The sequence below is a fragment of the Aegilops tauschii genome, chromosome 6 (assembly GCF_002575655.3).
Source record: "Aegilops tauschii subsp. strangulata cultivar AL8/78 chromosome 6, Aet v6.0, whole genome shotgun sequence".
NCBI classification, from domain to species: Eukaryota; Viridiplantae; Streptophyta; class Magnoliopsida; order Poales; family Poaceae; genus Aegilops; species Aegilops tauschii.
In genome coordinates, this window is record NC_053040.3 from 334,952,932 (window position 1) to 334,978,263 (window position 25,332).

The 25,332-nt window shown below is 49.9% G+C and overlaps 2 protein-coding genes across 3 annotated transcripts; one reads left to right on the top strand and one right to left on the bottom strand.

Moving 5' to 3' along the window:
• Positions 1-5,093: 5,093 nt before the first annotated feature.
• On the bottom strand, positions 5,094-8,157 carry LOC109765451 (E3 ubiquitin-protein ligase RMA1H1). 2 transcript variants are annotated; one of them, XM_020324234.4, is made up of 3 exons: positions 7,529-8,157; positions 6,100-7,461; positions 5,094-6,014 (listed from the first exon to the last, which is right to left on the bottom strand). In XM_020324234.4, exon 3 carries the CDS (start codon positions 5,981-5,983, stop codon positions 5,258-5,260), a length of 726 nt encoding a protein of 241 aa, XP_020179823.1. In that variant the 5' UTR covers positions 5,984-6,014; positions 6,100-7,461; positions 7,529-8,157; the 3' UTR covers positions 5,094-5,257. The 2 variants fall into 2 exon arrangements, with proteins under 2 accessions (XP_020179823.1, XP_020179821.1); XM_020324232.4 differs by lacking the exon at positions 6,100-7,461 and having other exon boundaries at positions 7,529-8,075.
• A 1,925-nt stretch (positions 8,158-10,082) lies between these two features.
• LOC109765450 (elicitor-responsive protein 3) lies at positions 10,083-24,995 on the top strand. Its single transcript, XM_020324231.4, has 5 exons — positions 10,083-11,456; positions 11,778-11,843; positions 17,643-17,769; positions 17,970-18,084; positions 24,666-24,995. Exons 1-5 carry the CDS (start codon positions 11,390-11,392, stop codon positions 24,720-24,722), a joined length of 432 nt encoding a protein of 143 aa, XP_020179820.1. The 5' UTR covers positions 10,083-11,389; the 3' UTR covers positions 24,723-24,995.
• The last annotated feature ends 337 nt before the right edge of the window (positions 24,996-25,332 follow it).

A 25,332-nucleotide genomic window follows, 5' to 3' on the forward strand; every position in this document is an offset into this window, starting at 1 on the left:
AGTGATATGATATGGCCATCATCATCTTGTGCCTTTGATCTCCATCTCCAAAGCACCGTCATGATCACCATCGTCACCGGCGCGACACCTTGATCTCCATCGTAGCATCGTTGTCGTCTCGCCAACTATTACTTCTACGACTATCGCTACCGCTTAGTGATAAAGTAAAAAACAATTACAGGGCGATTACATTGCATACAATAAAGCGATAACCATATGGCTCCTGCCAGTTGCCGATAACTCTGTTACAAAACATGATCATATCATACAATAAAATTTAGCATCATGTCTTGACCATATCACATCACAACATGCCCTGCAAAAACAAGTTAGACGTCCTCTACTTTGTTGTTGCAAGTTTTACGTGGCTGCTACTGGGCTTAGCAAGAACCGTTCTTACCTACGCATCAAAACCACAACGATTTTTCGTCAAGTGCGTTGTTTTAACCTTCAACAAGGATCGGGCGTAGTCACACTCGATTAAACTAAAGTTGGAGAAACTGACACCCGCCAGCCACCTGTGTGCAAAGCACGTCGGTAGAACCAGTCTCGCGTAAGCGTACGCGTAATGTCGGTCCGGGCCGCTTCATTCAACAATACCGCCAAATCAAAGTGTGACATGCTGGTAAGCAGTATGACTATTATCGCCCACAACTCTTTGTGTTCTACTCGTGCATATAACATCTACGCATAGACCTGGCTCGGATGCCACTGTTGGGGAACGCAGTAATTTCAAAAAAAAAATCCTGCGCACACGTAAGATCCATCTAGGTGATGCATAGCAATGAGAGGGGAGAGTGTTGTCCACGTACCCTCGTAGACCAAAAGCGGAAGCGTTATGACAACGCGGTTGATGTAGTCGTACGTCTTCATGATCCGACCGATCCTAGTACCGAAAGTACGGCACCTCCGCGATCTGCACATGTTCAGCTCGGTGACGTCCCACGAACTCTAGATCCAGCTGAGTGTCGAGGGAGAGCTTCGTCAGCACGACGGCGTGATGATGGTGATGATGAAGTTACCGACACAGGGCTTCACCTAAACACTACAACGATATGACCGAGGTGGAAATCTGTGGAGGGGGGCACCGCACATGGCTAAACAATCAACTTGTGTGTCTATGGGGTGCCCCTTCCCCCGTATATAAAGGAGGGGAGGAGGAGGCCGGCCGGCCCTAGAGGGCGCGCCAAGGGGGGAGGAATCCTTCTCCTAGTAGTAGGATTCCTCCTTTCCTAGTCCTACTAGGAGGGGGACGGAAGGAGAGGGGGAGGGAGAGGGAAAGAGGGGCCGCACCCCCCTCCCCTAGTCCAATTCGGACTCCCTTGGGGGGCGCCACCTCCTGGCTGCTGCCCTCTCTCTCCCCTAAAGCCCACTAAGGGCCCAATAACTTCCCAGGGGGGTTCCGGTAACCCTCCGGCACTCCGGTTTTATCCGGAACACTTCCAGTGTCCGAACATAGCCGTCCAATAAATCAATCTTTATGTCTCGACCATTTCGAGACTCCTCGTCATGTCCGTGATCACATCTGGGACTCCAAACTACATTTGGTACATCAAAACACATAAACTCATAATACCGATCGTCACCGAACGTTAAGCGTGCGGACCCTACGGGTTCGAGAACTATGTAGACATGACCGAGACTCGTCTCCGGTCAATAACCAATAGCGGAACCTGGATGCTCATATTGGTTCCTACATATTCTATGAAGATCTTTATCGGTCAAACCGCATAACAACATACGTTGTTCCCTTTGTCATCGGTATGTTACTTGCCCAAGATTCGATCGCCGGTATCTCAATACCTAGTTCAATCTCGTTACCGGGAAGTCTCTTTACTCGTTCCGTAATGCATCATCCCGCAACTAACTCATTAGTCACATTGCTTGCAAGGCTTATAGTGATATGCATCACCGAGAGGGCCCAGAGATACGTCTCCGATACTCGGAGTGACAAATCCTAATCTCGATCTATGCCAACTCAACAAACACCATCGGAGACACCTGTAGAGCATCTTTATATCACCCAGTTACGTTGTGACGTTTGATAGCACACTAAGTATTCCTTCGGTATTCGGAAGTTGCATAATCTTATAGTCATAGGAACATGTATAAGTCATGAAGAAAGCAATAGCAAAAAACTAAACGATCATCTTGCTAAGCTAACGGATGGGTCAAGTCAATCACATCATTCTCTAATGATGTGATCCCGTTAATCAAATGGCAACTCATGTCTATGGCTAGGAAACTTAACCATCTTTGATTCAACGAGCTAGTCAAGTAGAGGCAAACTAGTGACACTCTGTTTGTCTATGTATTCACACATGTACTAAGTTTCCGGTTAATACAATTCTAGCATGAATAATAAACAATTATCATGATATAAGGAAATATAAATAACAACTTTATTATTGCCTCTAGGGCATATTTCCTTCACAAGCACCACCACATGTGAAACTTTAATTACTTGGTCGTCGCCATTATCATTCTTGCGCTTGTTTCTTGCGGTTGCGTTTAGATTTCCCGCGCTCTTCATACCGAACCTGCCAGGGTCCCCATCGTGCACCTTCTGCTTGGAGAACCACACGAACTCAGGGGAACAGTACCTGGTTACCTTATCCATCAAGATCGGCATGGTTCTTGGGCCTGTACTCCCCAAAATCTCTTGTGAGGAATTCATCAGACACACCATTCTTGAATGCAACAATGTCCTCGGCATCATGGCAATCGACGATTTTATTTCTGTTCTTCAATCACCGCGTCCAGTGGTGGCACACCATTTCGTTCTCTCCTTGGTCCAGATTACCTAAGTCATCGACATGAGCAGGCCAGACTAGGTGCCTTGGAATTGATCTATGAACTCGGCTTGCAAATCACCCTAGCTGCCAATGGACCCAGGGCACAAGGGTGTTTAACCAAGCCCAAGTGGATCCCTTTAGCATGAGGGCTAGATGCTTGACGGCGTGTCAGATCGTCGTTAGCCACCTGGACCGCGATAATGTAGTCGGTTACCCAAACCCCAGTGTCCCAGCTCCCGTCATACTAGTTCACCTCATCTAGCTTGAAATTCCGTGAGAAAATGTGGCACACAATCTCATAAGTGAAGTACGCCGGATACATCATGGAGGGACCCGCGGCCGAGGAGCGAAGAGCGTTTATAGTGTGTCTGCATCTTCCAGGACAGCTGCACGGTCATACTTGTTTAATAGTTAAAGGTCTTTCTCCCAAGCTTTCGGGATTTAGCAACAGTAAATGCGATGACATGTCATCATTAGCAGGAGATTACTGTAGCTTAATTATCCGGGCATTACAATAATAATACTCATGTCATTCAAGAATGTTCACGAGTTTCAAAAATGCGTTTGTGACATTTAAAAAAAAGTGTGTACAATGTAAAAAATATTTGCGTGTTTGTAAAAAAATGTGTCATACCCTTAAAGGAATGTTCTTGTAGTTTTATAAAATGTTTATTATCATTTAGAAAATGTGAAACATGTATTTTGAAAAATATTACCTTGTATTCAAAAAGTTTGGAAAATATTTATTTGAAAAATGTATATATCGTATTTGAAAATATCAAAAGTTTACTAAAAAATATTTCATATGTGCATTAAAAATGTACATTGGGTACTGAGAAAAATTAGACATTTGTGGGATTAGAGAGTTTGGTGTGCTGATTTTAGGGATTGGGAGTTCGGGGTTTGATTTAGCTTTTGTCTACAAGTTCAAGGTTTGTTTTGGACTTTTTCCTCACTTTAATTAGGGAGTGAAAAAATTATTTCCACCCTATTGCTTCTAAGAAAAAGTCAGCATGCTTGCTATGCTTCACTTTGGAGGTGGCCTAAATGACTTCGCGAGATCTCGCTTATAGGGAGATGGAAGCAAATCTCGTGTCAGGCACAGTGCGAGTGGGCCGACCCGCAAGGGAAACAATCTGCACATGCTGACAACTTTGGCCCACATGTCGATGCAGGAAAGAGCTTCACTTTTATTAGGGAGAAAAAAGTTATCTTCATCCTATTGCTTCTAAAAAAAGTCAGCCTGCCTGCTATACTTTACTTTGGAGGTGGCCTAAATGGAAGCAGCTTTCGGGTGAGGCGCAACGTGAGCAGGCTGGCCCATTAGCATATGGTTCCTCGCTGTAGGTTCGCTCACTGTAGGTCCAGTTTCCTTCTATTCTTTTCTCTATTTTTACGCTTTCTTTGGATTTTTTTCACAGGTTTTCTTCAGTTTTCCCTTTTTTTCTTTGTTGTAACTTTTATTTCCTTTGTTTTCACTGGTTTTTCTTTTCCTTCTTTTATGTTTGGTTTTCTTTATTTTTCTTTATTTTTCTCGGTTTTCACAGATTTTCCCTTTTTAATGGTTTTTTGGATTCTTTGTTTCTTTTTCGGTTTTCATTGATTTTCTTCATTTCTTTTTCTAACAGCAATTTTTTTGAATTAAGGTAACATTTGTTTTGCATTGTGTTAACATTTTTCAAATTCACTATCTTACTTTTTTTGATTGATTCTATGTTTTGAAATATGTGTATTTACAATATTTTCGAAAATAAGAATAAAATATCAAACAAAGCAAAAAAGGTGAAAAGACGAACTTAGCTGAAACCTACCTGGGCCGTCCCATTTTATGACGCCTGATGCGACTGCTCGCTCCAACCCGCACTAAGCGAGGTATAGACACAGCGGAACGATTTCGGATGTCTTAGTCGTAGTCTTAAGGCCTGAACTGTTGTTCTAACTTTGTAAGGCTTTCTGCATATGATTGTTCAAGTACATGAGCGTGAGTCGATCTCTTGAGAGTCGGTGGCGGAGATAGTATCGAATTACGCCTAGGGCTAAGCTTTTTTGAGTGATGCAGTACAGTTATTTCGTATATTTTGTAGGAAGGAGTTACAAAGTCCAATGTTACTAGGCCTAGGGTTATAGCCCCAACTATTCTAGTAGGTCTGTCTCCGCCACTGTTGAGAGTTTACATTTTGAAAACAGATTTCCTTTCATCAATGCATCCTTTGTGTTTTGCCAGGAAAGGACTCCGTCGGTTTCCATGTACTACAAACAAAATGACTCCCTCGGTTCCTGTCAGTACTGAGGCGCGTATGACACTACAGGAGTTGTTTGTTCATGTATGATCGAACTTGTCACAACAGCAGGTAGGCTGGACATTTGGTTAATAGTGCTAACACATGACCTCTTTTTTAAGAGTTGTACTATGTACACGACACGCTATCTGTACAGAAGTTGCACGAATGTGCTCCGGGAGATCAGAACAAGAGCAGGCACAGCACTACGAACACAAAGAGGAAGAACAATAACTGATGCAAAGACCTCTCCACCTCCATGTGCTGCCGCCTCAGCCTAGGGCTCAGGTTTTGCAGCTCGCCCAGGGGGTAGCTCGGCGCCGGCGCCTGGCCACCGAACACCCAGGGGAGCAACGCCAGGGCCATCCCTCCGAGCACCCCGCCGGCCGTCGAGTTCATCGCGTTCATGCCGCGCCCCAGGGCCGGAGGAGGGTACATGATGTCGAACTGCGCGGCACCGACATGCGCGTGACGGGATGAACGAGTTGGCGAATCGGGTTCCGTGCTCACGTGCCGGCGGCCACTGCCACCGCTGGTTTGCGCTCTCTGTTGCTCGACGGCTCCCCGGTGCACGGTCGGCCGGCGCGGAAGGGCCGGGTGGAGCCGTGACTTGCTGGACCGGCTGCCGCCACGGCCGTAGAGCGGCACGAGCGAGTCCAGCGTGAGCGCGGCCTTGCACACGGGGCACGGCCGCCCTGCCGTCGAGATGGTGCCGCCGCCGGCGTCGCGGCGCAGCCACTCGTAAATGCAAGGCCAGCAGTAGAGATGGCCGCAGAGGGTGACCACCGGCTCCACCGCGAAGTCCAGGCAGATGTTGCAGTCGAAGCAGCCGGCGCGGGCCGCCGCCGGCGCGCCCCCGCTCACTCTCTTGGACGGATCATCCCTAGGCTCCTCGCTAACCTGATTCATCCTGCTCTTGCACCTTCGACAGTTCACGGCGCTGCAAAAGGAACCAAAAGGTCGGTCGGATTACACAAACGAGAGAGACGCGCAGCGAGAAGATGGCCACTGAACAAAAAGCTCACCAATCAATAATTCAAGGTAGACATCTTGATCAAACCGTAGTGAGATTATCATCAATCCGACTAGGGCAGGACAACTAACGAGAGGGACGGAGCAAGCCACGCAAAATTGCAGATTTGTGGCGCGCGGTGCCGTCCGGGTTCATGTGTGGACGCCGTCGTGACAAGGTGGGCAGTGTCACCAAGATCCGAAAGGGACACATGCTACAACTGTAAGAAAGGGAACCATGGGGTTGCTTGGCCCAGAGAATTTTCAGGATATTGTTGTGTCGTAATCAGCCTAGCCAAACCTAAGAGGGTCCCGTGCTAAACAAGGTACTACTACTACTTCAGACAAGGAGTAGAAAACGTTACGTAATGCACTATGTGACTGACCTTGGCAGGATGCCTCTTGTGTCATTATTTATACTAGTAGTACTACTACTACATAAGCCTTTTCACTAATTATTTTTGGCATTTCCCTAACCTGCTTCTCAAGCGAATTAACGTGCGTCCTAGCTCCTAGACAATGGCTTTGGATAAGGTCGCCAGATCACTGAAACACCGACCTGATGTTATCCTTGTTTTCTTTAAGACAAGACAAGACCAAGGAGACAGAATTGACCACACAGCGAATGGTAGGAAGGAGGATGCAAGCCTATCATAATGATTATTGCTAAAATGGCAATCAGTGCTTTAACAATTTTCAGAGACTGAGTTGCGCATGAATTCCTTGCACAACTCAAAGCTTTGGCGGTATATACTCAACGGGACTGAACACAACAAAGCGCTCGGCTGCAAGCATATCTAGTGATCTTTGAGAAGACAAGAACAATAAACAAAGGGAAGGTAATGGTTGATAGGCTTGATAACAAGGATATATAATTCAGCCAACAACTTTTGACTTAGTAGACCTCCAGGCACGTCCTTCTTATGCAGTTGTTGGACTAAACATCTGTGGCTATTAAGAACGCTGTTGGCATCATCAGGTACAGAGATGATGAACAGTGTGCAATATTATGATCTGACAGTAGTCATGGACTCTCTTAATGGCTAATGGCACCCAAATTATTAAACCATATGCAGTTATATCGTTGAAATGATGTTATCTGAGCATTCATTTGCTCTTGGAGACCAGAAATTCCCACATCAATTGGAAGGAAGACCAACACAATCTGGTTGTTGAAGATAATAACAGTGCAGATTGATCTAGCAAAAATTAAAACCGGGTAGAGCTATGAAAGAAACAAGCCTAGCGGCCTAGACTGAACCCAGAGACCCCTGAGCCAAGAACAGAGAAACCACTTATCAAAGCTATTATTGTAATTTAAGAAGGGGCCGAATCAAGAAGAGTAAAGCTGCAACGTCACACCCTCATGAATCAACCTAAAACGCAAAGCGTATCAAAACACAGCCATAACATCGGATAATGAATCCATGGACAAGGACGGACCTGCGATAGCAGCACGCGCACGGCCGACCTTCCCCCTCCCGTCCTCTCTCGGGGCTCCGCGCGAAGGACGGGACACGGGATGAGTCTTGTGGGACGGGAACCGGAGCGGCAGCGTATATATAGGCGGGGAGCGAGAGATGACTTGTGGAGGCGACGAACGCGCCGTCGACATCACCAGCAGCTGTGGGACATACACATACCAACGGAACGAAGAAAAATGAGTCGCCGGGGCGTGGACGGCAGGCCTAACCAAAGCGGGAAGTCGCCGGCTTCCTGTGCTGGGAGGTGGCGACGGTACTCGTCATTGTCAAGGGGAGCAGCCGAGCAGGAGCAGAGAGCGGTTGCTCTGCTTTGTTTCCCTCCGGTGGCGGTGGGTGCTGTGCTCTGAATCTGATCCTGCCGAGAATTTTGTCCGTTCGGTTCCTTCTCCCTTGTTAGATCCTGCGACATACACGGAAAAGTTGGCCAGAAAACGTCAGGCCGTTGCTGGTACCAGCACACGTCACGAGTGCTCTCACTCTCACTAGTGCTCAAGCATGAAAAAAGGAACAAAAAAACAAAAGAGAGAGAAAAGCAAGCGGAAACAGCAAAGTAGGCTGCCCCTGTAGTAGTTGCAGTGGATAAACGAAGAGACTCCGGAGTCCGACGCAATATCGGGATCCTGGAGCTCGTTGTCAGGTGAAGTCCTCGTCTCTATCATCCGATCAGTCACAGCGTGCATGGTTGTGGTGTATTGTTTCCTCTTCCGCGCAATTCCGATAGATGATTTGTGTGCTTGCTTGCAGAGCTGCTCGCCCTCACCGTTTGCTCCACGCGCGCTGAGCTCCTCACGATGGCCGTGGGCCGCCGCATTTTCAGTTGCGCCTCATCCTTGTACGCTTGCAACTCGTGGTGCTACTGCTAACTGCCTAGCTAGCGTGCATTCCAGAATGCCGGTCCCGCGTACGATGACCAGCGGCGAGAGCCTTTCCCGGCTGCGTACGCTTGTAGCTTTTCTGCAGCAATCATCTTAATCACCTCATGATTGCTGTCACCAACCATTGATTTGATTAGGCATGTCCTCACGCCCTCGATCACAGGACTCGCGAGGATCAGATTGTCTGGAATCGCAGCGCCCAAGCAAAGGGAGGAAAATGTAGCGGGAGCTATATCTCGCTCAAACTGAGACGAGTAAAGTCTATTTTAAACCTTAAACTCGTACAGCCTATCGAAATCAAACCTTGATCTTTCAATCCCTGAAATTCATGCCCTACACTCACCAATCCTGGTTATTTTCAACCCTAAACCGTTCCTAGATCTGTTTGTAAGCACATTCCCGGCCAGGATCACACGTTTCTCTCACTGATTACATGGGCCCAGAGATCATATCCATCTTCTACCCTGCGCCCATCTTACGGCAAGCCTCGCCTACGCAGGGCCACTTGCGACTATTGGCTTGGGGCATTGCACTAACGTCTGTGTGGGTTCGGTATGCCTCGAGCTGGCTGGGTGGACCGTGGATGCCGACGGATTACAAGGATTTGCAAAGCGGAGCCGCCGAGCAGCGCAAGCATGGCGGTGCCCACGAAGTTGAGGCACTAAGCGGCCGAGCAACGCTCAGAATCGTCGGCGCGTGCGGTGAGCATGGTCGCACTGTGGCGCTGTCGAAGACAGCCATGCCGAGTCTGCTACCAGTGACACATGAGCATCTTCTTGCTCACCGTCAAGCTATCGACCACCACAGTTGATGTTGACACAGGAGCATGCTCTTCCTCACCGTCAAGCTGCGGCATGGAGGCATTCTAGGTGGCGACCTGGGCGTTGGGCTTGCCACTTCCGGTCGGCACAGAGGTGCGCTCAGCTACATCCACGACAAATCTCGGGGGAGTTTCCGCGGCCGCAATGGCGAATGTAGATGGAGAAGAAGCGGATAAAGAAGAAAGTGGTGCTGAGCGCAATGAGGAGCACTACCATGGCGCGTTTGAGTTGGGCGAGTTCCTCGCGTCGGTCACGCTCCCGAGGCGGCGGCGGCGGCGCGACCCTCGCCCTTACTCTGGCTGCGCGAATACGGGAATGGACCTGGAGGCCCTTCTTCTTGTGCATCTTCCTCCCTCCTAATTGCTCCTCATCCTCTGCCACCGATTGCAATCGGACGAGCTTGGCAGTGCGTGTGGATAAGGTAGAGGAACGAGATGAGTTATGCGCTTTTACAAAAATGGCCTTGCCATCTTTTGTAATTCTGGAGCTGGTATGCAAGTATTTGTGGGTCTAGTACGTGTGGGCCTGATATGTCAGTCAGAGTAGGAAAAACTATATGTAATCCTGGCCGGGATCGAGCTCTTCCTAGTGCGCCAAACATCTCCAAGGTTGATATTGACCGGGATTGTTAACATTAGGGTGCAGATTTCGGGCATTAGAAGGTCAAGGTTCGATTTGGACGGGCTCTACGAGCTCAAGGTTTTAAAAAGACTTTACTCACCTGAGATGGAAGAAATCGTAGCGCTCGTACAGTATTAGGCCAGCCCATAGCCGTGCATACCTCGCCTGCTCGCTGCTGGTTGGGCCATTGCTTCGGTTTCCTCTGTTTTTTTTCTTCTTCGTTTCTTTACGTTTTCTCTTCTGTTTTTTTTTGGTTTCTACACTGATTTTTTTCTGGTTTTCTATTATTTTTGTTTTCAATGGTTTTTTCGTTTCTTTCACTGTTTTTATTGGTTTTCTTTTTTTCTTTTCCCTTCTTTTTCTTCGGTTATTTTTCTTTCTCCGTTTCAATCATTTCTCCTTTTGTTTCCTCTCTGTAAACAAATATAAGAGCATTTAGATCACTAAAATAGTGATCTAAAATCTTTTATATTTCTTTACAGAGGGATTTTTTTGTTTCTTTCTTAGTTTTATCGGTTTTGTTTTTTCTTTGTTTCTTTCTCAGTATTCACAGTTTTCATTCTGTTGCACTGGTTTTAATTAGTTTTCTGTGTTTTGTTGTTTCTTTTGTCGATTTTCATTGGTTTTTTCTCTCTCTTTCCATATAGGGCAGGAATATATTTTTATAAACGTTCAACATTTTCAAATTATACAGTACATTTTTGGTATACATCTGAAAGATTTTTCAGTTACAAGATTAATAATTTTTTAAATATAGATTTTGATGTCAACCTTTTATATACACGTTCAATATTCTTCGTATTTTTTTTGATAGACACACCAACTATCAAAATTCGAAGAGGGCAAACAAATCTAGCGATACAAACTTTGGCATGCTCTTCCCCGATGCCAGACTCATTGAGGTGAGAAGGTGCCAAAGAAAACTTATTCAACACGCCACACCACCGCCACCACCTTCTGGAAACAAAACCTAATAAGGAAAATAAAAATAAAAAGGTCCATCATTTTTTGTTTTTAAACACAGTACAGACACAAGCACTCATACATACGCGCAAACACTCATCGCTATGAACGCATACACGCACATCCTACCCTTATAAGCATCTTCAAAAGACTAAGCCGACATATCATCTTCAGATTTACGAAGTCATCGTAGGCGCTTCGTGAGAACATCTTCTTTCACTAAAAGCACATGCAGGAATAATGCGAACATCAAGAATTAAAACTTGGTGGGCTGAAATATCACAGTCCCTTTAACCATTCAATCATATGTTGGTTCATCATCATTTTTTGTTTTAAGTAGAACCTTTGGTCTATATTTAGACTCCGAACCGAAACTGGCGGGCGAGAACCGAGGAGTCCCCAAGCCACGCCACTCCACCCCAATTTCCATGTGAGAGCCGAGGACCCAAGCGAGAGCGGAGGACCGACATCCGGATCTGCATCCTGCCGCTCAACTCGACCGCGCGTTCACCCCACAGGGACTCACGACGAAGAGAATCGATGGTGCACGGAACGCTGGAGGTGCTGCTCGTCGGCGCCAAGGGCCTCGAGAACACCGATTTCCTGTGTGCGTACGCATCAACTAATCCTTTGGCTTTGTGAAACCTAATAATCTTTTAAGATAGCGATTGCTTCTAGGGTTCGTTAATGCCGCCGTGCGTGGTACCAGCGCGGACCATTCTGTTTTCCTTCGATCGGGACGTTGCCGTTCGTGCTATTAATCGCCTCCCTAGAATATTGATCGACCGGGTCGACTGATTATCCGTATTAAATCGCCGTTTCGCCCCCCCTGCGCAAATGTTTGCTGCATCTGTTGGTTATTTATCCCATCATTTTTGTAAGGACTCCGATGATGATAAGTTGCTTCTTGTTGACAAATTGAGTGCAGGCAATATGGACCCGTACGCACTTCTCAAATGCCGCTCGCAGGAGCAGAGGAGCAGTATTGCATCAGGTGGATATGCTCTTCGATTTGTTCCTTTTCATTGCAATTGATTCTGTCATTCATCTTTCATGTGCTGCTAATGTAGGTTTCAAAATTGATGATTATTTCTGCATTGCTAAACAAGCAGGTCCAACTTGTGGCTCTAACAATCTAGTGAGACTGAGGTGTTTGTTTTGGAGTTTTTTTTTGTGTCCATAACCCGTTTACAACGTCTTCTATCGAAAAAGGTTTCCCCATTTTATATTATATAAAGAATATAAACAACCATCACCGATACAATCAACGGAAACCACACACACCACACCACCAGACAACACACCCAAGGCCGGATACAACAGGTACAGGAACAGCCACACCACCCCAACACCCCAAGCAAACGGTAAATGAGCAATGAGGGCAGTGCTTGAAGTAGTCGGAGTAGTCCACCATGACAAAACTGTCACGGAGAGACGAAGCTGAGCTCGGCGAATGTAGGCCTCCAAGACAGCGCCTTCAAAAAGGAGAACAACACCGGAGCGTCATCGCCACCGGATCCAAAGCATCATGGCCTTCACCTGGATCATCCGAAGGGGAAGAGTAGCCACGACGACGCCTTGAGGAAGGAGGCGACGCCCACGGACGCCGCTGCCGTCGGCCCGACCGAAGCCGAGCAGGGGATGTCCCCTGGCACGCACGCTCCACCTTCGAAACGCCACCGCTCGCGGAAGCACCGGCCACCATGCCGCCCGAACAGCCATAGCGACCAGCCCACACCTGACCCGCACACCTCGCCCGCAAGCAACGCGACTACCACTGCCGAGGTCGTCGCCCCGGCATCGGTGAGAGTTAGAAGGCACCTCCTTCCACCCCAAAACCAACCCTTGGCAGGAAGGCAACCCAGCCAACCAGATCCAGGCAGGGGAAAGGGTCGCCGGCAGCCACCTGCCTCGTCCTCGCCGCAACCACCCCACCGGTCCACCGGGACATGGACCAGGAGGCCCCCTGCCTCCCTCCCCGGTTCGCCCCCACCACCACCGGCCAGCCAACGGCGCCCCCGCCGAGCCGCCGACATCCACCAACAAGGCCACCGTTCGCCACATCCACCAGCCGAAGAGCAGAGGATAGAAAGTCGACCACCACCGTCATGGTGCCACCCCCACCAGCTGGAAGACAAGGCAGCGGCCGCCTCCTGTGACCCGCGCCGCTCGGAGGGCTAGATCCGGCGGAGCCGCGACCGCATCCGCCCCCAAGCGCGCACCTCTAGAACGCCGCCCGACACGCTGTCGTCCCGCTGGGCTCCACCATGCTGCCGCGCCCGTCGTCTAACGCGACACCCCGGCCCAGTCGCCTCGGCCCGCTTCGAGCCCGCTGTGCGAGGGGGCGAGATCTCCCCACGCCGCGGATGCCGACCATGCTTCGCCTGGCCGCACCCTCTGGCGGCGAGATGGAGAAGGAGAAGACGGGGACCCCGCCGGCGGCCTCTAGTGTTTCCTCCCGGTCGCGCGCTGTTTATAGCGTCTTCTCAAACCTCTGCATGTGTCAGATGCCTCGTTAATGGACCCTACTACTATTCACAGACTATTCCGCTCATCCTTATTGAATTGCGTTACTGAGCCTCCTCGCCCTCCAGGCATGGTAATGAATATATTGAGTTCTAACATTACTACCCTCCTGGCGTGGTAATGAATATGAATCGGGTGATCTCATAAGGAGATAAATAAATGATAATAATTTATGCAAAGTTAATTTTTGTGATTCTTGAAACAGGCTTTCGACCCGCTTTATATAGAAAGCAACCACCGAACAAAGTACATGGCCGAACGATACAAGGTGGAGAGGCAGCCCTCTTACAAAGCAAATGCTTGGATAATCGGATCACGTAGAACGCACGCGACTACGCTACCGAAGAACACAGGGAAGATGCGATAAAATGCCGCGCTACGCCCTAGCACACCTAAGCTCCACGACAATGCCTTCGGGAGGGAAGACGGCGTGGAGCGTCGCCGCTGCCGAGTCCGAAGACAACATGAGTTTTCACCTAGAGCCCTGCCACGGAGAGGAGAACCACAACGACGTCTTCAAGAAGTGAGTGGCGCCCGCGAGCGTTGCTGTTGCCGGCGCCAAAGCCTCGACAATCGCGATGAACCCAAACTCCCGGATCTGGATCTGGGCATCTCCACTGCCAATGACAAAAGGACGAGTCCAAGCCACCCGATGCAATCCCCTTGCCGCCCACACGACCAAGGGGACGCCACGACCACCACCATAGCACCCGTCGGGGAGCCAACCATGCAACCAACCTTCCGAGGCCGCCGCTCCGGCATCCAAAGCCCGAAACACCGCCATCCCCCCACTTCACAGCACACCCACCACGATAGGAAGAGCAAACACCTCCATCCACTCCTAGCCCGACATCAGCCATCGATTTTGGGTTAGTGCCTCTACCGTAGGATGCGCCCACACTTGCATCCCCAGCCAGCCCCGGTGGACCAGGGGGGACACGAAGTGATGACTGCCACCGGCCACCGGCAAGCAAGCCTCGACACTAGCCCTCTTGCCTTGGCCCAGGCGAGCACGCACAACAGCACGTTCATGGTCTTCGGCGCCGATCCGATGGCCAGAGCAGCGGTTTCATGACCACCACCAACTCCCACCATGCCCATGAGAGGTGGACGCAGCTCGAGCATGCAACCCGGGTACATCTACCTGAAGCACCAGCTCCGATCCGCCTTGGACACAAATCTGGCCCGCCCGAGCACGAACCTTAGATCCAAGCCTTCCCCGTTGCATGTGTGGCCTGCACCACCGGTACCCGCCCAGCCCCGTGCACCGTTGGCTTGAACCGAAGAGAAGGAGAGTCGCCGCCGCCACCCTGCGCCGCCTGTTAAAGCATCGCAACCAAATCTGCGTTGACGTCGCCGCCACACGCTCGCACCACCATTGATGCCTGAAAATGGCACAACAGCCGGAGAAGCCCATTGCCAGCCACCCAGGCCCTCTTACCACCTCGCAGCCGCGCCAAGATGGCCGGCCTGCCGCTGCCCATGCCACCCGCGAGTCATCTCCCCAGCCCGATCCACAGGGCGAGCCACCCCCACAGGCATGCTCCACCACCACCATGCCGCCCGGCACACGAACCAGGCCTTGCCGCCGTCGAGACCGCGCCGGAGAGACGCTACGCCCGAAGCTAGCACCGCGTCCCGCCGTGGCTGCCCTGTCCCGCACCAAGGCCACCGCTCGAGGAGCCGAGAGAGCCCTGCCGCCGTTGGCGGGGACGAGGAGCAAGCTGGAGGGGGTCTCTGGCAGCGGCGGCGGCGTGGTCACCCTCCCCGTCGCACGCGGGAGGGGAAGGGCGTTGCTTTTTCAAGCCCCCCGGAAAAAAAATGAACAAGTGAAGGAATTTGTTTTGTGACTTCATACCAACAAGTGATGATGTTCTCTAATGTGCACACACAGACGACCTAATACACAATGAAGGGAAAAAAACTCATAGAAAATAGACGACCATCAGATAAAAAACACTATGAACCAGACGGCGCAGCAAAGTGCGCGTCCGCCAATAGTAAAACTCATAGAAAATTGACTACCACCAGATAAAAAACACTATGAACCAAACGGCGCAGCAAAGTGCGCGTCTGCCTCTAGTATACATCACAGGCAAAAGAATATAACAAAGTGTATATGATACAAGTTCTGTCTACATGTATGCTACGCTTCGTGCCGTTGTCGGCTGACTTCCGTGAAGACATGGCTGTCAGCTGGCCTATGTGGGCTCTTGACGGCCACCGACGGATTTTTTTTCTGCAAATTGTGCCCAATCATTGTTGAAGACTTGGGGCTGCAGGATGGCCTCTCATGGGTTCTTGGTGGCGTCAGTTACCTTGTTGTTGCTGGCGGTTGTGCTCTGCTCTACTTCCCGTATATGTGGTATGCCCGGTTGTGTTTGTTCATGTCGGGGTTGTGAGCGTATAGGGCTGTTGAGGAGTGACAATCTGGCTTGCAACGGCAACTTCTTCCTTGAAAGTGGGGGCGGTAGTACAGGGTGACATAAGTTTGGTGGTGCTCTTGAGCACAAGAATTTGAGCTCCTAAGTGAAAACTCTAGGTCTGCCTTGGAGTGGCTCTACCTAGCAATGGTGGTGTTCTTACACCGTTCCCTTGTTGAAGGCATTATTTGAAGTTTGCTCGGACTTTCTCTTTAGGGTGAAAACCCAAGATTAACCCTTCGTGGGTGGATATGGCGATGGCGCCGCTTGCGTGTCGTTCCCTTCTTGAAGATGTCGTTGTTGAAGCACTTTCCCCATGTCCGGGTGCTCTCATCGGTGGTGGTTGATACTGATGGTTATTGCTGCATGTTATAGTTCACTTCTTGGAGGTCGCATATTTTTTCTTTTTTGTGTGTGTGCGTTAGTGTTAGTTGTGTGCATCCTACTCATGCAGAGGTCGGGTGTGAGATCATGATGCCTTTGTATTCTTTTGATGCGGCATTATGAGTTAACAAAATACACCCTTTATCAGAAAAAATGGACTGATAGTTCAGTCCTAAGGAAACAAAAGAGAACTAAGAAGTGCTTAACTCTTAGTCGCCCTAACATTTTAAACGGTCAACTGTTCCTTGTCTAAGGGATGCACAAGTTGTTGCTATTGCCTCATGTCATTCGTTTCAATTGCAGATATCAGTTCCCTGCACGTTGAGTAAATTGCACAAAACCACCACTTTGAAGACTAGGTTTGCGAAAAACACTACAATACATTTTTTTTGCAGAAAACACCATGTCTTTAGTAATCTTTTTGCAAAAACCACCGATCGACGGATTTGGCTCGGTTAAGCACGCTTATGACAGTTGGGGCCCCTTTTTGCCTACGTGGCGTAAAATTTCATGCTAGGTCAATTTTAATCTAATTTTACAAACTAGTCCATACATTTTACATAGACATCCCTAAAGCAAAAAAGGAAAAATGCAATCAGATCCTCACCACAGGTTGGGGCGGTCAACGCAGCCTGCGCTGGGCACCTCCTCGCGCAAGAGGCCAAATCGGGGCGCCGACGGCATCCCTTGCCGGATCCGGCAGCCGGCGCTGGGCGCCTCCTCGCGCTGGAGGCCAATCGGGGCAGCGGCGTGGCATACCTCGCCGGATCCGGCAACCGTCGATGGGCGTCTCTTCGCGGAGGCCAAATCGGGGCGGTGGCGCGACCTCCCTCGCCGGATCCGGATGTGGCGGCGCTGGGGGCAGAACGGGGCGACAGAGCAGCGCGGCATCCCTCGCCGGAGGTGCGATGCCTGGAGCCCGTGCGCGCACCGCCGTCTGCAGCTCATGTCGAGGGGCGCGGGGAGCGTCGGGGCCTGCTTGAGGTGGGCCCTTACCCGCCTGGATGGTGCATGGCGGCAGTGGCGCGGTTGAGCAGAGGCGGGCGCGGCTGGCAGATGCTGGAGCGCGGCGGGGCAGGGAGGTGAGCACGGCGGCGGCTGGCGGATGGTGGTGACCGGCGCCATCGAGGCGGCTGACTGTGTGGCGGGACATGGCAAGGGCATGGGCAGCACATGGGAAAAAACTTGCGGGTGTTTTAGCTTTTTTACCCGTCTAACGCTGTCTTGGGTAAAATGTTATGCCACCTCAGCGGAAAAATGGGACCTATCTGTCATAATCTTACTTAACAACGCAAGATCCGCCGATCAGTGATTTTTGCAAAAAAATACCGTAGACGTGGTGTTTTCTGCAAAAAAATGTATTGTAGTGTTTTTTCGCAAATCTAGCCTTCACAAATGGTGGTTTTGTGCAATTTACTCCTGCACGTTATGTGATGCTAAATTTCAAAATGTCTATGCAGGCAAAGGTAGTAACCCTGAATGGAACGAAAGCTTTGTCTTCACCGTGTCAGACCAAGCTACGGAGCTGGTGATCAAGCTTATGGACAGCGACTCGGGCACATCGGACGACTTCGTTGGTGAAGCAACGTATGCATATCTTCCCATCCATATCTGAAGTTCTACAATTACTATTGGTACATTAAGTTATCCGGAATCTTTTCAGAGAACATCTGTCATGAAGTTACTGTTCTTACTTGTGGCCCGTGTCTTTATGCTATCCTGGAAATTGCAGTGATGGTATGGACCTTAAAAAAAAAACAATGCCCCAATTCAACTGGTTCTTGCAGGATTCCCTTGGAAGCAGTTTATACGGAAGGGAGCATTCCACCAACAGTTTATAATGTTGTGAAAGGTGAACACTACTGTGGAGAAATCAAAGTCGGTCTCACATTCACTCCCGAGGTAGATCCTAAAATGCTACTTCCATATTTTTTATTTTAACTGACTTCTTGAATCTCGTCTGAACTCCCAAGACTGTCTGTTGTTAATGTTTGCAAGAGAAAATAAATTAACCCCCTTCCTCTATCTGGTGTGTTCATAACCTCAAACGACTAAGGTTCCTAGTATTTCTGATGGCTAGTCAGCGGGTGGTACCACCCACTGTCTAGTTGGGTACCAGGACTTGTACAAGCATCTCTTAACTCTTTCGAAGAGTAGGTTCTTAGGCTCTGGTATCCATGATTCAATTGATGCAGACAATGATATCTTCCTACCTTGTAAGTCTAGTTCATAACATGCATAAGCACCTATTTCAAACAGTAGTCAGTAGGTTCTTAGGTTCTGGACTTCATGAATTGATGCAGACACTTTTAAGATCCTATCTTGTTGGTCTAGTTCGTAACTGAACACAGCATAGTTGAAGAGGTAGGTTTAGGGTTTTGCGTGGGTGGTTAACATCCAGCCTCACGTCTCTTTATATAGATGATCATAATACAATTACATACGTATACAAATACGTGTACATGTACAATATGCTAGACCCTATTTTACATGCCCCCTCAATCTGAACTACATACAAGATTCAGATTGGTTCTAAAGCGGTCTAGCATCTGTCGAGTAGCGGGTTTAGTAAATACATCCGCTAGCTGATCATCAGTTGAGATAAACCTGAGTTCCAGTTTACCAACAGCTACTCGTTCCCTCACGAAATGGAAATCAATCTCAATGTGTTTGGTCCGAGCATGAAACACTGGATTCGCCGTCAGGTAAGTTGCCCCTAAGTTATCACACCACAATATGGGTGTGCGCTGCCGTGTGACTCCAAGTTCTGTGAGAACTGTGTCTATCCAAATGGCTTCAGCCGCGCCATTGGCCAATGCCTTATACTCTGCCTCGGTGCTAGACCTCGAGACCGTAGGCTGCTTCTTGGAACTCCAAGATATAAGATTGGGTCCAACAAATATAGCAAAGCCACCAGTAGAACGCCTGTCATCAACACAGCCTGCCCAGTCTGCATCGGTGAATATACTGACTCCGGTAAATCTGGACCTACGAATCCGTAGTCCCGTGTCTAGCGTACCTTTGACATACCTCAGAATACGCTTAACTGCTTCCCAATGAACCTCCGTAGGCTGAGACGGGAACTGGCACACTTTGTTCACGGCAAAGGAGATATCTGGACGAGTGAGTGTCAGATACTGAAGTGCTCCAACTACACTGCGATACCTGAAAGAGTCGTCAGTACTCAGCAATGCACCACTGTGACGCGAAAGGCTCTCGGATGGAGCAAGTGGAGTGGAAGTGGACTTGCAGTTCTCCATGTTGACGCGATGAAGGAGATCAAGTGCATACTTCTTCCGCGTCAATGTCATGCCCCCTGAATGAAAGGACGCTTCCAAACCAAGGAAGTACTCCAACCGGCCCAAGTCTTTGATTGGAAAACTCGCAGACAAGGACTGCACAAGGCGATCCACCGCAGTAGGTGTAGAACCAGCAATCACAATATCATCAACATACACCAGCATGTATATCTGAATAGCACCATGTGAAAAGATGAACAGAGACGCATCTGCCTTGGAGGGAACAAAACCAAGCTGTGAGAGCCGCTGACTCAACCGAGCATACCAGGCACGCGGCGACTGTTTGAGCCCGTAGATGGACCTCTGGAGTTTGCAGACATGAGAGGGATAACGAGCATCCTCAAAACCAGGGGGCTGCTGCATGTAGACATCTTCGGCCAGAAAACCATGGAGAAAGGCATTACTCACATCAATCTATCGAAGACTCCACCCGCGGGAGACAGCAAGAGAGAGGACCAGACGAACCGTGGTAGGCTTCACCACGGGGCTGAAAGTATCTCCATAGTCGATCCCTTGCTGTTGAGTAAAACCACGAGCAACAAGGCGAGCTTTGTGCTTGTCAACAGAGCCATCCGGACGATGCTTGGTCTTAAAGATCCATTTGCAGCTCACAACATTAACACCAGGAGGCCGAGGCACCAACACCCATGTGTTCGTGTGACAAAGGGCAGCAAATTCCGCAGACATGGCGGCACGCCAAGCCGGTTCACCAAGAGCATCACGATGAGAAGTGGGTGCGGCAAAGAATGCACGCCGACGAGTGTCGTACCGCACCGTGCCATCCGTGTATGTCTTGGCCTTACGCGTATGATCACGGTGACGAGTGACCATAGTGTGCCCGGGAGCTGCATCGTCGGTAGATGGTGGCGGCGACGACGGGAACCCGACCAGTGGTGTCGCGGCTGAACCATTTTCAGCAACACGCGACATGGGCTGGGGAGACGCGTCGGGCTGGGCCGAACCAGACGACGAGGGGAAGCCAGGCGGGGACGGCAGCCCAGAGGATGCGGCTGGCGACCCGGCGACGCCCGAGGCAGGCGAGGCGGGCTGGGCCGACCCGGGCGAGACGGGAGACGCAACGGGCGACCCAGTCGGGCCCGCGGTCGTGTCAGCGGGCGAGGCCGACGGGTCCACAGCCGCGCGAGCGGGCGAGGCCGTCGAGGCAGCCTCGGGAGACGCAGCGGGTGACCCAGTCGGGCCATGCACGTCGATCACGCCGGCGGATGCAGGTGCGGCGACGGTTTCTTGGGAAGAAATTAGAGCAGCATCTGCAGAAAACAGGTCAGGTGACAAATATGACAGGTCGTATTTCCGCACATGGACATCCGAAACCGGTTCATTAGATGGAAAAGTGAGGGCGTGCTCAATAGAAGCAATATCAACCGAGACACCCGGGCTGGAGTAAGGGAAAACTGACTCGTCGAAAACAACATCACGAGAAATGTAGATCCTACCCGAGGTGCGATCAAGACACTTGTAGCCCTTATGTAGAGGACTATAACCAAGGAAAACACACATCTTGGAGCGGAACTCCAGCTTGTGAGCATTATACTTGCGGAGACTAGGCCAGCAAGCACACCCAAAAATCCTAAGAGAGGAATAGTTGGGCTCGTGTCCTTGTTGAGAATCGGAGTGGGCATACGGTTGATGAGATAACATGCCGTAAGAAAGGCCTCATCCCAAAATCGGAGTGGGAGAGACGAATGCGCCAGTAAGGCGAGGCCGGTCTCGACCAAGTGACGATGTTTGCGCTCGGCAATACCGTTCTGCTGAGACGTATGTGGACACGAAACACGGTGGGAGATGCCCGTGCGTTGAAAGTAGCGATGAAGCTTGTGGTATTCACCACCCCAGTCGGACTGAACGGCCTTGATTTTGCAATCCAAAAGGCGTTCGACATGAGCCTGAAAGTTATAAAAGACTTGCTCAACATCAGACTTATGTTTAAGCAAATAAATCCAAGTGAAGCGCGTGTAGTCATCAACAAAACTAACATAATACTTGTACCCTCCCGAAGACACAATAGCGGGACCCCAAACATCAGAATGAATTAATTCAAGAGGTACAGTAGTGACATGATAAGACGTAGAATACGGTAGTTGATGACTCTTAGCACGTTGACATGCATCACACACTAATGGTGAATTATTTGAACGAGAGCAAGGAAGGTCATGGCTCCGAACAATGGAGGTGACCACATTATTGGTAGGATGACCTTAGACGTTGATGCCATTGCGACGACGAAACGCGAACACTGGTTGAAGCATGGCGAGATGACGAGGACGACGCACGAGCAAAAGGAATCGGGTAGACCCCCCGCGACTGCTACCTTGAAGAATGACGCGCCTGGTTGCTTTGTCCTTAACAAAGAAAAGACGACGGTGAAACTCAACAAACACGTCATTATCACAAACAAGACGGTAGACAGAAAGGAGATGCTCTCTGATGTGTGGAACATGAAGGATGTTGCGCAGTTTAAGAGATGAACCGGGTAAACGGGAATGACCAATGTGTGAAATAGACAAACCTGCACCATTGGCCACCTGAACCTGGTCCTTGCCACCATAGCGCTCGTGAACCTGGAGGCGTTCCAGATCACTCGTCAGGTGATCCGTAGCCCCGGTGTCCAGTACCCAAGGATAGTCGACGGTGTTGGTGGAGGCCGAGTTGGCGGAGCAAGCATTGTGGTCCTGGTCATAGTGCTTGCGACACTCATCGGCCTCATGCCCCCAGTTTTTGCAAATTTGACACCGGGGGCGCCACCGATTGTTGCGACGGCCACCACCTCCGTTGTTGCCGCCGTTACCCCCACCACTTTGCCGACCATTGCCAGCGTAGGAGGGGTTGCGGTCGCGGCCACCGTTGGGTCCGCCGTTGCCGCCTTGGCGGCCGTGCCCGGGCTGGCCGTTGCCGTCGGCCGAGCGACCCCCACCCTGGGAGGGGTAGGGCTCCAAGTAGGGAGCACGCCCGCCCTGGCCGTAGGGGCCCGAGCGAGTCACGGCGTTGGCGGAGGGAGTCCACCCCTCGGACGCACTCTGCTGAGCCTGCAACGCTTCGAACGACAAGACGAGCGAGTAGAAGCTGGAGTAGGGCATTGGTGCGTTACTCACACCCAGGGAGGTGGCGATGGAGTTGTAGGCGGAGCCGAGTCCGGTGAGGATGTGATCAATGAGCTCGTCATCACGAATCGGAGAGCCGGCGACAGCCATGGTGTCGGCGAGGGCCTTCATCTTGTGCATGTACTCAGCCGCGGACATCTCCTCCTTCCGCAGCGTGTGGAGTTGACGCCGGATGTGACGGACGTTGGCACGACTCTGCGCGCCGTACATGGCACCGACGGCCGTCCATACCGCCTGCGCCGTCTCGCAGCTGATGAGCTGGCAGGCGATGTCCTCCTCCATGGAGGTAAGAAGGAGGCCCTTGACCTTCTGATCCTGAGTCCACCAATGATGATGCGCCGGATTAGCGGCGGTCGTCGCGGCGTTGCCAGTCCCGACGGCGATGGTCTTGTCGGGTGCCGCCGTGGTGCCGTCCAGGTAGCCATGGAGGTTGGCGCCGGCAAAGACGGTGCCGGCGATGCCTCCCCACAGCATGAAGTTGTGGCGGCCAAGGCGAACAGAGATCGCCGGAACGGCGAGGACGGCGGGAACGGTGGCAGCCGCTGGCGAGGTGATGGTGCCAACACTGTTGGAGAGCGAAAGGGCGGTGGACGACATCGCGGCGGCGCGGAGAAGGACAGCGCGCGGCGGCGGAGAAGAAACTCGCGGAGGTGGCGGCGCGCGGCGGCGGCGGCGGATGGATCGGGCGACACGTAGTGTTCGCGCGGCGGCCGTGTGGCTAGGTAGCAAGCAGGTTGATGGATCCTGCGTATGTGCGTGGCTAGCTAGCAAGCTTGATGGATCCTGCATATGTGCGTAGCTAGCTAGCAAGGAGCGGCGGCTACGCGGAAGCTAGCTAGCAAGCGGCGGCGGCGACGCGGTAGATGGGATCGGGCGGCGGCGCTAGGGACGTGCGGCGGCGGCCCGACCTGGCTGATACCAGGTTGAAGAGGTAGGTTTAGGATTTTGCGTGGGTGGTTAACATCCAGCCTCACGTCTCTTTATATAGATGATCATAATACAATTACATACGTATACAAATACGTGTACATGTACAATATGCTAGACCCTATTTTACAAGCATAGCCGCATAAGTACCAATGGCGTCACTTAGAAATGAGGTCATGTCATCATCATCAAGATGCGGTAGTTTATGCAGATTATGACGATAATTGGAAAACATACAAGTAGTTCATTTGAATTTCAGATGCGATCGTACACACCAGCGTTGGGATTCAGTTATAGTAAAACTAATCAATGATCCCCTTGAAATGTACTACTCCCTTCGTTTCATAATATAAGAGCGTTTGGGAGCATTTGGCGAAGCTAGTACTCGTGAATTATCTGAGCATTAGTTGTACCACCCGGATAAACAATATTGCCACCCCTTTACGATTATTTTCCATCTTTGTTTGTAGTAGCTCTTTGTAGTCATATTTGTCGTCAATCTTTTGAATCAGTCTGTAGGCAGTTATTTTTGTTAAACGCCCATGGTCTGTGCCTTAGTCTTCAATCAAATTCTATCAGATGAGTAGAAAACAGTACTATCCAAAATGATAATAAAATCTTATCCGCAAATATAATGACAATAAAATCGAAAGCTATACGAAATAAAACTTATTTGGGTGAACCCCTACAACATAACAACAACATAAGATGTTCTACTCCCACCGCTCACAAATATAAGATGTTCTACTCCCTCCGCTCCAAAGTAATTGACGCAGCTTTAGTACAACTCAGTCCGTATGTACTTCCTCCGTTCCTAAATATAAGTTTTTATAGAGATTCCACTATAAACCACGTACGGATGTTTATAGATGCATTTTAAGTGTAGATTCATTCATTTTGCTCCGTATGTAGTTCACTTAGTGGAATCTCTACAAAGACTTATATTTAGGAACGGAGGGAGTAGTTTATATTGAAATATTCAAAACATCTTATATTTGTGAACAGAGGGAGTATAATTTAGTATCAGCTCATGTTTTGTTCCGAGAAACTTGAGCGGGCTGAGATTTACTTGAGAATCGGCAAAACGGCAAAACAAATGCATAGTTGGCCTTGAGCAACACTTTTATTCTGTATGCAGGATGTTCGCCAGCGCGGTCTCCCCGAAGACTTCGGTGGCTGGAAACAATCGCATTGAGCAGATTCGGAAGAACAAGGATGCTCGTCAAGCCTTGAGGCCTTGAATCACCATCTCATGCAAATACAATACGAAACTCAGTCAATTTTTCCTCGAACCAAAAAACTCACTCACTTTGGATTTTTATCTGTTCCTTTTGAGCTGAAAGTCAGTCTGGCTTCATCAATCATGTTAGAAGTACTAGTACTACTCGTGAATTTAAACTGTAGATATCTGCAATTCCTGCATTAAGTGTCTTCTTAGTACTGGAAATAATAGTGTACGTACTGTTTATGACGCCTTTCCAAAACAGTCTGCTTTTGGCTTGGTGCCTGGTTACGGTAGCAATATAACTACACCTATTTGATTCTGCGTTTGACTTTTTATTGCTCATCCTCACATTGACTGATCGCAGTGATTTTTTGGGGGATTTAACTCTAGTAGTATTAACTTTGCAAGAAAAGGGACTGAGAGTCTTGCAGAGGCATCTCTCCCTGTGGTCCTCAAACAGTGATGTATCAGAATTCAGAACCAAATGCTCCCCTGACATTTTCAGAGCCGTGAGCGTAACCCATATAACGTTTGCGTTGGCTCTAGTTCGCCACGGTAAATTCGTCAACCTCACCGCAAG

What these genes read in the sequence shown, in the direction of transcription:
- LOC109765451 (XM_020324234.4), bottom strand. Translation starts at nt 5,983, where the DNA reads ATGAATCAGGTTAGCGAGGAGCCTAGGGATGATCCGTCCAAGAGAGTG.
- LOC109765450 (XM_020324231.4), top strand. Translation starts at nt 11,390, where the DNA reads ATGGTGCACGGAACGCTGGAGGTGCTGCTCGTCGGCGCCAAGGGCCTC. An exon ending in CGAGAACACCGATTTCCTGT is followed by an intron (nt 11,457 to 11,777) that starts GTGCGTACGCAT and finishes AATTGAGTGCAG; the next exon opens with GCAATATGGACCCGTACGCA. An exon ending in GTCTCACATTCACTCCCGAG is followed by an intron (nt 18,085 to 24,665) that starts GTAGATCCTAAA and finishes TTCTGTATGCAG; the next exon opens with GATGTTCGCCAGCGCGGTCT.